Source organism: Strigops habroptila, chromosome W, assembly GCF_004027225.2.
Source record: "Strigops habroptila isolate Jane chromosome W, bStrHab1.2.pri, whole genome shotgun sequence".
Classification (NCBI taxonomy): Eukaryota; Metazoa; Chordata; class Aves; order Psittaciformes; family Psittacidae; genus Strigops; species Strigops habroptila.
The window spans coordinates 28,658,589-28,671,068 of NC_044301.2; the positions used below are offsets into that span (position 1 = coordinate 28,658,589).

Consider the following 12,480-nt stretch of genomic DNA (forward strand, 5'->3'; position numbering starts at 1 on the left):
CGAGTGCAGGATGAAGGTGTGGGAAAGGGTCTGCAGAGGACATTGCCTGCCTGGTCATGAGGGGCAGAAGGGGTTTTGGCAGCCATGGTTGCTTCAGGATGAGCCTGGGAGAGCCTGTTTCTGCCAGGCTGCAATGACAGAGCAGTTTGCATAGTGCCCGGCTGATCTGCAGGAGCCGAAAGCACCCAAGACAATAACTTCAGGGCTGGTGAACTAGGAAACCACCATTTCCTTCTGTTCCTATTGCTTGTGATAAGAAGCCAAGGCGTGAACTGACCTGTGAAGCCAGGAGGGGAAATGGGGACCCTCCCTCCTGCTCTGAGTCACTGGCAGTTGGTGCTGGTGCCAGGGGCCTGGGGGACCCCTCAGTGCCCAGACCCCGGGGACCTGCTGCTGGTCTGCACTGTCCTTCCAGCCCTGGTGCTCGTGGCTCCTTCTCGTGTCAGAGGCACCAGGGAGCTGTGTCCCACCAGCACAGCTTTTGCTCTCCATCCCTTGACCCCATGGTATGGGTGATACCCAAATACTCATGTGGCCCCTTTCCTTTCTACCCTTCCAGGTCCTGCTTTCTCCTTAGAGGCCAAGCCAAAGCAGAAAGCTGCCTGAGATGAAGGTCCTCCTTCTGCTCCTTCTCTCCCTGCTCCAAGGTAGACTGCCCCAACTGCGTCTGCCCCAGGATGGTGAGACAGGTTTAGGCTGCTGGAAGTAATTGGCAGCCCCAAAAACTTGCCTGGGGGGCACTGAGGGGTGTTTGCTGCTGTGACTTCCACAGAGGTGAAATGTCTCATGGGCTGATGTGCCTCTGGTGGGGTCTCTGAGGCAGGATGGGTCCTTTCTAGGGAAGGGAGATGGTCTCTGTCCATCCCTTCTGGGGATGGAGAGGTCCTCTCTCAATCTCTGCTGATGTGGGTTGTGGCACCTGGGAGAGTGTGGCCCTGAGAGACTGGGGGTCCTGCTGCCTCAGGAGCCCTGGCAAGCCCTCCCAGCATGGCCATGGGGACATCGGGGAGGTGGGCCGATGTCACTGCCATGACACAGCCCATCCAGGACAGGATTGGGGTGCCAGGGGCAGAGAGCCTGGCATGCCACTAGGGTATGCAGTGTTTGACAGTTGTGGCCACCCCTCCAGCTGAACCAGCATCTCCAAACACTTGTGTCACGCAGGGGTGGGAGCCTGCAGCCACCAGGAAGAGGACTTCTGCTTCTGTGGTGACCGAAACCAGACCCAGAACAGCTCCCATCATCTATGAGCACAGCCCTGCCGCCATCTCCATTGAGAACACGGCCCAGGCGCTGATCATAAGAAGGCCCTTTTTGCCAAGCAGGAGAAGCTCCTTGTACAAGTACAGCTTGCCCCCCGCTCTGGGCAGGTACCACTTCTGTGTCTGCTGGTTCAAGGCCAACAGCACCCTGTGGCTGGTGTACGGGAAGCAGATCTTTCTCCTGGGCAGGAACCCAGCCAGCAGCAGTGCCCAGGGGAAGCAGGGTCAGAAGACTGCAAGAGCCAGCACATCCATCTTCAATGTGTCCTACATCTTGAAGGGCGGGAAGAACACCTCTCTTGACAGTGCCTCTGAGTACTTCTTCCCCAGTAAAGGCAGTTCAACGTTATTTTAATGAAATAAAGGGCTCGTTTCATCCCCAGCCCATTCTTATGCCATCAGCAGGTGGCGTCCCAGGATATGGTATGGTGCTGATGTGAAGACACAGCTGAACGGTGATGGAAGGGGATGTAGGTTTGCTTCAAGCAGTCCAGAGGCAGGCCTGGATACCCAGGCTCCTGAAAGATGGAGATTTTCAAAAGTCTATTGCCCCCTAAAATCCTGGGAGACTGTGGGCTTTGCAGAGGCCTCCAAGGGTCCTGTCTGTACTGCTAGGCACCTAGCCAGCCTGGTCCCAATGGCCTTGGTGGGAGCTCTGGGTGGCAGGAGAAGCCCTCTGGGTTGAGGTGTCCATCAGCTCCCTGGGCTTGGGGCCACCTTGAAGCCCTCTGCTTTCTGCTCCCACCAGGGCTGCACCCAGTTGGTTGGGGGCACGAGAAAGCTGGCTCTGCCCGTGCATTTCATGGCATTCCCTTCTGTGTGTCCACCAGCCTCACCAGAGGACATGCCCATCTGGGAGCAGGATGCGGAGGAGCAGCTCACTGCCTTGGACAGGCTCATTGCCCAGCCCGCGACGCCAGCTGCAGGGGCCACGGAGCAGCAGGTGCTTCGGTGGTGAGTTCCCAGCTCATGCCATTCCCACTACCGATGACATGGTGCTGGTTGCGTCACTCACTGCGCCCCTTCCCTGACAGCAAACTTGGGGAGCTGGAGAAGATGCTGACCAAGGTGGAGCTTGAAGGGAAGAACCAGACCTTCAGAAAGGCCATCATGCATGTGACTGTCCTGAGGGTATAGCCCTCTCAGGCTCCTTGGAATCTGGTCTTTGCTTCCCAAAGAGAGGTGGGTCCTGGGCAGCCTGCCTCCTGGTCTCAGCCCACCAGTGTCCTCTCCCAACCTCCCTCCTGATGAGTCTCTCCTTGCAGGAGGGCAGAGAGGTCCATGGGACTGCAGTGGACCTGCCGAGCAGCCTGTTTGTGACAGCAAAGGGGAGGGAGGAGGTGGCAGAGCACAGGGTGCTCCTAATGGACATCAGCATCCAGACCATGTTCCAGGTAATGCTCACATGGGTGACATGGTGGGGCGTCCCCACTGTGCCGGGGACTCCAGTGGTACAGGGCAGAAAGGATGCTGCTCAGACCAGGGTGCCGGTGCTCGCTTGCAGAAGATGCTTCAAAGATGAGCTAGAAGCTTGATGGAGAAAGAGGTGGAGACTTCCTTCTTGGGGACTCTCACCCACTTCTCTCCTGGAAGCTCTCCCTTCCCACACTGCCACTGCTTCCTCTTCTTCTCCAACAGGACGAAAACAGCAGCCACGTCCTGGGTAAGAAGGTGGTTGGCATCTCCCTGGTGGATGCAGTGGTGGCCAACCTCTCCGACCCAGTGGTCCTCACTTTCTTCCATGGCCAGCTGCCAGTAGGTGGGGAAACAGCCTCATCAAACCTGATCCCACCAGGAATGGAGGGGCAAGGAGGGCTCAGGCTCTACCTGCTTAGAGAGTTGTCACAATCCAGCAGGTCCATGCCCTTGCCCTGCCTGTACAGGGTCTGCTACATCTTCTGGGGCTGTATCATGATCATGGCTTCACCGTGTGCACTGGTGGTGGTTCTGCCTGTGCCTGTCCAGGAGATGCTGCTTTGCAGATGTGTCGCCTCCAGCACAATCTCCAGGGCTGGGGGACACTGAGTTAACAGTCCTATGGCTCGTTCATGGTCCTGTTGGGCACCTGCTCAAAGCTGAACCCCTTGTTTGAAAAAGGGGACCTGGGAGGAGGTATCTGCTCCACGAGCTGCCAAGAGAACAGTCTCTGCCTGTCCCCATGGGACAGTTTGTCTCCTGAGACCATCTCTCCTCCTGCCCCATGTTCTCCCCTATCAAACGTGGTGGCCTGGCAGCAAACCCACCGCTGTGTCCTGCTCAGGGCCTGTGCTTTTGTCATTGCAGAGTAACATGACCCTGCTGTGCATCTTCTGGAAGGAGGACACCACCGGTGAGTGCTCCTGCGCTTGGTGTGGAGCCAGGTGCTGCCTTTGCTCCTTTTGCAGGGTACCACAGACCCACTGGCAGGGGTAAAAGTTCCTCTGCACCTCCCTTCCTCACTCCAGCTCCATAAACCTTTCCCATGGGGTTGATTTCAGATTTTTCCCTCTAGCTAAGCCTGAGAGCTTTCTCTGTCCCTAGGGATGGGTCCTGATGCTGAGGGTGCTGAGTGTGTGTGCTTGGCCTGGGACAAGCTGGGACCCCCACTTTGGTCCTCCTCCCTGCCATGGACACCTTGCCCTGAGGATCCCCAAATCCAAAGCAGATGTTCCTGCTGCTCACCAGATGCTGTCCCTTTGTCTTGCACAGCCAACTCTGGGAGCTGGGACAGCTTCAGTTGTACAACAGTGACGGGGGGCAGCCAGACAGAATGCAGATGCAACCACCTCACCTACTTTGCTGTGCTGATGGTGGGTAGCGCCCTCCCACAGCTCTCTACATCATTCCCACCAGCTGTTTTTCCTCACCATCTCATTCCTCCTTCTCCTCGGGTTTCCTCCCTGGAGATCACCTACATACACAGGGATTACCTGAGTATCATAACCTACATTGGCTGCCTGATCTCAGCTTTGGCATCTGTTTGCACCATCTTATTCCTCTACTTCAGGTACAGTGTGAAAGTTCACCCTGTGCTCCCTGTCTGTGTCCTGTCTGTTGCCACTACACCTGGGTGGGTGCAAGCTTTCCAAATGCAGTTGGGTGGCCTGGCTAGAAGCATGATGAAGGAGCCATGCTTGAAGAAAGCATATTTCTCCTCTCCAGAAACTACCCCCTTGGTCGGGTCTCCTGCAGGGTGCTCAAAAACACTGTCTGTTTTCAATGATTTTTGGTTGTTGTTATGGATGTAGCAAGCAGAAGCCTGCAAAGATCTTTCAAGGGCCCAGTGGAGAACATGAATGTCTTCTCCTGAGTCATGTCACTGATCCTACATAGATGATTCAGAGCTGAAATGATGTTGCTCCCTACCTCCTTGGCCCAGACCTGAAATGAGGGCTCAGCTGCAGGGACCTGGATTTGCACATGTAATGGTGGTCCCACCTGTGGGATCAGGCTCTCAGCCCCTCACACCACCAGAGGGTCTCCATGCTCTTCTGGCTGGGGCGAGTTGCCCCATGCAGAGCCATGGGGTGTTGTGAGACACCAAGGATGCTGGCCAGGCATGGTGGTGAGGTCTCCCCACCTTGATTCTCCAGAAGCAAGCAGCGAGACCAGATCATGAGCATGCACATCCACATGAACCTGCTGGGCACCATCTTCCTGCTGGATATCACCTTCCTCATCTCTGAGCAGTTGGCTTCCAGCAGCAGCGGGGCTGTCTGCAGAGCTGGTGGGCTCTTCCTGTACTTCCTTCTGAGCTGCCTCACCTGGATGGGCATCGAGGGCTACAACCTCTACCAGCTTATGATTGAAGTCTTCAGGACCTACCATGACCACTTCCTCCTCAAGATCTGCCTGGTGGGCTGGGGGAGGCAGAGACTCCCCGAGGGCACAGGCCATGGGATGGAGGGCACCTGGGTAGGTCTTCCCCACCATAGATGGTGCCTGTATGGGGATGGAGATGTGGCTATGGGGGAGCAGATGTCTGAAAACGGAGGGGTCTCTGTCAAGAGACTAGGTGGAGAAAGAGACTCAGTGGCTGAGAGCAGAAGCTGGTGCTGGAGCAAGGATGGGTCACCCTGGGGGTCACCCAGCAAGGGAGTCATGTGAGAGCCATTGCTTCGGGTCATGACAGCAATGGGATCCTCTTTCTGAAAGGAACACCCAGGACAGCCCAGAGATGGGCTTGATGCAGGAAGCACTCACACATCTCTGCCGTGCTTTGGGCAGGAGGCTGGGGTAGGAAGATCTCATGATCTTTCCTGGCCTAAAATTCCACAGCCCTGAGAGATCCTCTGGCCAGGGTTGATACAGCACAGCTTGCTTCTGGGCCAGGGCTTACACTAGGTATCCCTGTTGTGTGCTCCATCCTTGGTTCCTCCTTGGCGGGGAGGATGTTGGTTTGTACTCTGTACAGGGAGAAAGGGGCAACGAGTCCTTCAAGGAGCTCCGAGGGCTGGGGACTAGGGCAGCCGCTTTGTTCTTGCCACCCAGGACTCCCCTTTGTCTGTGTGATGCTGATCTTCCTGGCCAGCTGGAGAAACTACAGTCCCTTCTCCATTCCCATCTATGAATCCGTTGGTGGCAAATCCACCAACGCAACCATGTAAGTCATGGGAATTGGGTTGCCTGGTCCTTGGTCTTAGATGAAGTCAACTGGCTAAACCTTCACTGTGTCCTACAGGCTCTCCTCAGCCCACCTGTGGCTTTTCTGGGGCTCTGTGCAGGGTGGTGGTGGGATCCCCCCCTCCCTGTTTCACTAAGCTGGGTTCTGGGTTTGCACCACACCTTCGTGTTTCTCCCAACCCCTCTGACTCATGTCCCTGTGGGATGACACGGTGTAACCCTCTGCCCTTTCTCCTCCCTCCAGATGCTGGATCACAAGCCCTCTGATCCATAACATCGTGAACCTGGGTTTCTTCAGCCTGGTGTTCCTCTTTAACTTGGTCATGCTGGAGGCCATGGTCTGGGAGGTCCTCCAGCAGAACAACAAAGGCCACAAGCTCAATCATGTCCTCGCCCTCTTCGGGCTGAGCATCCTGCTGGGCATTCCCTGGGCACTGGTCTTCTTCTCCTTCACCTCTGGCGTCTTCAGCCTCATCTCCGTCTACCTCTTCACCATCATCAACTCCATCCAAAGTGAGGTGGGGATGCAGGGCCCCTCTGAAGGGGTGTTGGTGGGGTGGTGATGGGGTACGGGAGGAGCTGTCCCTAGCTGGCTGCTGCCTTACTCTCGGCTGCTGTTGGTCCCTCAAGGGGATTCACCCACCCTTCCTTCCTCCTCTCCTAGGTTTCCTCATCTTCCTTCTGGTACTGGACCATGGTGCTAAAGGTGAGGAAGTCCTCTGATTTGTAGAGAAGCTCTGACAGCCCAAGAGTAGGCAGAGCCCCACCATGGCTGCGCCATGCCAAGGACAGCCGCAGGAAGGACCAACACCATCCGCTTTGCTACCACACCCACCTCAGGGGCTGCTGGAGCCCAGGGACCCACATCAGGGCTGCTGCCCCTCACCTCTGCCAGACCCCTCCCCAGTTTTCCCTTGGCATCCCTTGGCTTGGCATCCTTGGGGCAGGAGGGAGGGATGCTCGACCAGGCAGCGGGAGCTGCAGGAAATGGAAGGGGCAGGGACAGGGTCCCTGGTGCCTCCCAACATTCCCTCTCATGCTCTGAGGCCAGGGATGATGGGTGGGAAAGGCCTCATCTTCAGACCTTGCTGGTGGTCACCAAGAAGGTCCTTCCCGAGTGAAGACAGAATAACTCTGCCCCCGGCCCCCTCCAGCAGCTGAGATAGTCTATTTTTGTTAATTTGTTGAATGTCTAGTTTTGGATGGTGCAGAAGTTCAGTGGGTGCACACACACACCAGACTCGTGCCCATTAAAGTTCTTCCTGCTTGGAGCACGGCTCGCTGGGGTCTCTCTGCTGGGCATGCTGGCACGTCGGTGGGCTCTCTGGTGGGATCCATCTCTCAGCCAAGGTTGTCCCATCTCTTGGGCAGGACCCGGTGTGAATCCCATAGGATTCTGCTGAGCTGGGATCAGTAATGGTGCTCCCAGCAGAGCACTGGCGGCCCAGTGCCATAGGGGTCGGGGTGATGGAGGGAGATGTCATGGAAGCTGCTGCAGTCTCCAAGGACCATCACTGCCTAGCAACAAGGGAGGCTGTCGGAGGATGGGAATCCGAAGAGGGAGGTTTTGCAGGACAGGAATCTCCTCCCTCGGTGCCTGCGGGACAGAATGCGGCTTTCCTGGCTGTGCCGCTCGCAAAGCACAGCACTATCTCTCATCCCACCAGTTCCCCTTCTGGATGATTCTTCACTTGTGGCTCATCCCCCTCCACGGGGATCCCAGCTGGGGCAGGGGCACCTTCCCAGGAAGAGGATATTTCATTCCCAGCAGCTCATGGCAAAGCCCAGTAGCATGCCCAGTTTCCTAGAGTCGCACAATCATAGAGTGGTTTGGGTTGGAAGGGACCTTCAAGATCATCTACAAAGGTTTGGGATAGGGATGCTCCGACATGTCGCTGGGCTGGTGGTGGCTGTCAACCAAGGATTTGGCAGGATGGGGGGGAAAAGGGGAAAGACAGAAGCCCCAAGTCAGATGCAAGCGGCCAAGGAGGAAAGGACGTGGCTCTGACGGTTACTGTGAGCTGGGGCAGGAGGTCACTTGCCAACACACAGGAAGATGTGAGGGGTACTCAGAACGGAAATGAGGACACGGCCATTGCCTCAGGAGCAGCCACAAGCCCCAGGGGAGCCCGGGGAGGAGCAGAGCTGCTGGGACGTGGGGAGCAGAGCACTGTGGGATGGCTGGGAACAGCCAGGAGACCCCACAAAGCAGCATGAACCTGCTCCTGGGCACAGTCCTGCTGCTCCTGGTGCTGCCTGGTGAGTGGCAGGTCAGGGGGACACAGGCACCCCTGGCGTGGGGGTATGTGGGCTTGGGGGGTGAGTTTTCCCATGGGAAAGTGTTGACCCAAAGACCACGGCAGGGTTTTACCCTGAAATGTGGCCAGGCCAGAAGGGAGTGTTCCCCCTGGTGCTGATTGATGTTGCTGAACATGAGCCAGCTCGTGCCCAGGCAGCCAAGAAGGCCAATGGCATCCTGGCCTGTATCAGCACTAGTGTGGCCAGCAGGACCAGGGCAGTGATTGTCCCCCTGTACTCAGCACTAGTGAGGCCACATCTAGAATACTGTGTTCACTTCTGGGCCCCTCACTACAAGAGAGACATTGAGGTGCTGGAGCAGGGCCAGAGAAGGGCAACGGAGCCGGTGAAGGGCCTGAAGCACAAGTGTGATGAGTAACGGCTGAGGGAACTGGGGGGGTTTAGTCTGGAGGAGGCTCAGGGGGGACCTTATCGCTCTCTACAACTGCCTGAAAGGAGGATGGAGCCAGGAGGTGGCTGGTCTCTTCTCCCAAAGAACAAGTGATAGGACAAGAGGAAACGGCCTCAAGCTGTGCCGGGGAGGTTTAGACTGGAGATTAGGGACAATTTCTTCCCCGAGAGGGTGGTCAGGCATTGGAACAGGCTGCCCAGGGCAGTGGCAGAATCACCGTCCCTGGAAGTGTTCACAAACTGTGTAGATGAGGCCCGCAGTGATATGGTTTAGTGGTGGCCTTGGCAGCGCTGGGGAATGGTTGGACTTGATGATCTTAAAGGTCTTTTCCGACCTGGTTGATCCTGTGATTCTATGGGATGTGTGGAGGGCTGGCAATGGGGTGGGCTTGCTGCTGGGGCTGTTTTAAAACCTGGGACCAGCAGCCCAGGGTCTCATCTGCAGCCACCCTGGGGGCTGGACATGGTGGCTTTGCCTTCTTGTTGTGGTTTAAGCCCAACCAGTAACTCAGAACCATGTAGCCGCTCGCTCGCTCCCCCCCTTCTTCCCCCCACCCCCTGCTCCCAGGGGGATGGGGAGGAGAATCGAAAGAATGTAAATCCCACAGGTTGAGATAAGAACAGTTTGGTAACTAAGGTATAATACAAAACTACTACTACCACCACCACCAATAATAATAATAATAATAATAATAATAATAATGGAAATAACAAGGGGAGAGAATCCAGTTGCTCACCACCCGCCGACCGATACCCAGCCCGACCTGAGCAGCGATCTGGGCCTTCCGGGTAACTCCCCCCACTTTATATACTGGGCATGACGTGCTGTGGTATGGAATACCCCTTTGGCTAGTTTGGGTCAGGTGTCCTGTCTCTGCTTCCTCCTGGCTTCCTGTGCCCCTCCTCCCTGGCAGAGCGTGAGACTGAAAAGGTCTCGATCAGAGTAAGCATTACTTAGCAACAACTAAAAACATCGGTGTGTTATCAGAGCATTGTTCTCAGACTAAAGTTGAAAACACAGCACTGCACCAGCTCCTAGGAAGGAGAAAAATAACTGTTACACCTGAACACAGGACACTTCTCCAGCCCTGATGCTGTCCAGTTGCTTTTTGAAGCCCATGTCTATTCTGCTCTCATGAGACCCCACTTGGAGCACTGTGTGAAGTTCTGGTGTCCTCAACATAAGAAGGACATGGAGCTCCTGAACATCAGCAGAGCTGTCACCCAGGACATCCTCATTGCTTTTTCCCCCATGGAGGTGAGACGTGCCCCTCTCCCTCGTGGGGAAGGGCCTGTGCCTTCCAAGCATTCCTCAGTCCCAGCCCTGGGGCTTGGCATGCCATGGTGTGCTCTTCCTCCTCCTTGCTCCACGGTTTCATCATGGACCCACATCAGCTTTAGCTTCCCTTGGCAAGAAGTCACATTAAATGGTGTTAGGGAGGGAAGAGCCTCCCCGAAGAGCCAGTGGTTAGGGTGAGGGGCAGGTAGAGGAGGAATGTGCGGGACCTTGTGCCTCCTGCCCACACCCCAGCCTTCCCAGTCTCTGGATGTCCCAGGGGAGTGATGGTGGGCTGGAGCTCTCCTGGGACCTGCTCCCAGCTCTGCCCCTTTGCTGCTGGGGCAGATGAGGTTCTTCCCTTCTGCCCTTGGGGTTCCTGCTGATGTTGCTGAGCAAAACCCATCCAGGAAGGGCTGAATTTGTACCTGGAGCAACGTTGGTGGGTCCTGAGCAGAGAGGTGATGCTGCCAGCAGCACTCACCACCACCCTTCTCTGTCACAGCACCCCAGGATGCTGAATGTGATGGAGAAGGGGAAGGCAGGGAAAATCCAGCTCCCTAGGGCAATATTCCGGTTCCTGAGCAGCCAGACAGTGCGTGTGGTGGTGACAGTCCTCAACATCCCACAGCTGGGCATGTTCCAGGTATGAGCTGGTGTTGCTGGCATTCCTCCAGCTGCCGGCACTCGCTACCTGCTGGCTTGGCTCAGGCAGCATTGCCCCCACACAGGAGGTCAACCAGACAGGGCAGGTCCTGGTGGGACACCGTGGTGGGCATCACAGTGGGAGAGATGAGCATCTCCGGGCTGCGGGACCCCATGCAGCTCACCTTCACCCATAGGCGGCTGCCCCACGTCAGTCGGCCATGCCCTCCCTCCATCCCTCCTCTGGTGCCCCTCACTGAGGCGTCGGCTGATGCTGGTCTCCCCCCTTGCAGGGTGTCACCCCACAATGTGTCTTCTGGGATCCCAGCAAAGGTCTGGTCCTCAGTGGGGCCTCGCTGGGGCTGGGTGTGGGTGCTGTGCCCAGCGCTTGGGGCCATCACCCTGTGCCTGTTGCAGGGCAGGCAGGAGGCTGGAGCAGCAGCGGATGTGTCACGCAGCCTGGGGACAAGGGGACAGTCTCCACCTGCGACCATCTCACCTTCTTCACCCTCCTCCTGGTGACAACCCCACTCCCCACAGCTCCTGCTCATACCCTGTCTGTGCTGCATGCCCCACCTTGGCGGCCCCTTGGGTACCACCAGTAGCTGCACAGGGACAGTTATAGCTGCTCCCAGGCAAGCTGAGGTCCCAAAATCAAGCCCAGCCCCAGCTCAGGAGGGCAGCAGAGAGGCTATATGGTGGATATATAGGCTCTGGAACAGCAAGGCTTGGGGTCCTGTCTGCCGGTGGAGGCTCTCAGGAGGGTGCTCATGGTGGTCCATCATAGCCTTCACTCATCCCTTACCCCACCCCAGGGAGCATCTCCTCTGAGCCACCACTGCCACACTCCCCCCAAAGACCTTCTGGGGGAACAGTCCAGGGGCTTGCCTGGGGTCTCTGCAGCAGCCCTGTGGCTTTGGTAGCTGCAGTTGGGTTGTCTAGGTTGTTCCAGGGCCTGTCTAACCCAAAGTGCATGTTTGGCAGAACCCAGCTCTGGATGGGTCCACAGCACAAGCCCTGATGGCTATTGCCACTGCTGGCTGCAGGGTAGCCATGGCTTGCTTCACCATCACCATCACCTTCTGCATCTTCTTCAGGTAGGATGTGCCAGCAGCTCCCTGGGGACTCATCAGGCTGGGAGAGATGTAGGGCAGTTCTGGTGCCTTTGCATGAACCTGCTGTGACACAGGGCCCCACTCAGTGGTGACCCTGCCTTTCCTGCTCCCCCTGGGGATGCTCAGGTGCAGGTTCAGGTCACATGGGGCTGCATGTGAACCTGGTGGGCAGCCTGCTCCTCCTCAACCTGGCCTTCCTGCTCAACAGCGGGCTCTCCGGTGGGACCCTGCTGGGGACCTGCAAGGTCCGGGGGGGGCTCACCGACTACTGCCTGCTCTGCTGCTTCACCTGGGTGGTGCTGGGGGGCTGTCACCCCTACCTTCTCTTCATCAAGGTCCTCGGCACCTACATCCACCACGACCTGGTGAAGCTGTGCCTGGTGGGCTGGGGTGAACACCACCAGCCTCAGTGAGAGCCAGGGGGAGAGGCGGGCAGGGGGTTCCAACCAGAGGGAAAACAGGGTGATGCAACAATGGGCAGAGGATGAGCAAGCCCCCATCCTGCCCACAGCTCTGCCTGTTAGATATGGGTGACAATAGAACTGCCCCCGAAGGCAGAGATGTTTTGTACAACCTCTTAGAGAACTCATAATGCTCTGGGCAAGGCCGATCGAGCTCGCAACTTGGCCCGCGTCCTCCTGCTTAGCGGCGAAAAAGACGGGGGGGGGGGGAGTTGTTTTGTTGCCTTCCCCTAGTTTTAAATCTTCCTTTGAATAAGAAATTTCAGAATTAATACTTACTATCTTTCCGTCTGGTATTATGGCCAATAGGTTTACCTCTCCTTCTTCTGACGCTCTTTTTGCCTCTAAATCTGCCAGTCGGTTCCCTTTTTCCTGATCCATGTCACCCCTTTGGTGTCCTCTGCAGTGCA

The 12,480-nt window shown here is 56.8% G+C and overlaps 1 protein-coding gene and 1 pseudogene across 1 annotated transcript; both read left to right on the forward strand.

Moving 5' to 3' along the window:
- The first annotated feature begins 607 nt into the window (after positions 1–607).
- Positions 608–9,520, forward strand: LOC115618991 (annotated as a pseudogene).
- A 245-nt stretch (positions 9,521–9,765) lies between these two features.
- LOC115618992 (adhesion G protein-coupled receptor G3-like) lies at positions 9,766–12,038 on the forward strand. The gene is given in 9 exon segments (XM_030511008.1): positions 9,766–9,831; positions 10,355–10,495; positions 10,581–10,610; positions 10,612–10,704; positions 10,788–10,827; positions 10,912–11,012; positions 11,479–11,591; positions 11,736–11,750; positions 11,752–12,038. Coding segments are annotated over 9 exon segments (870 nt in total). The 3' UTR covers positions 12,023–12,038.
- Positions 12,039–12,480: the final 442 nt, after the last annotated feature.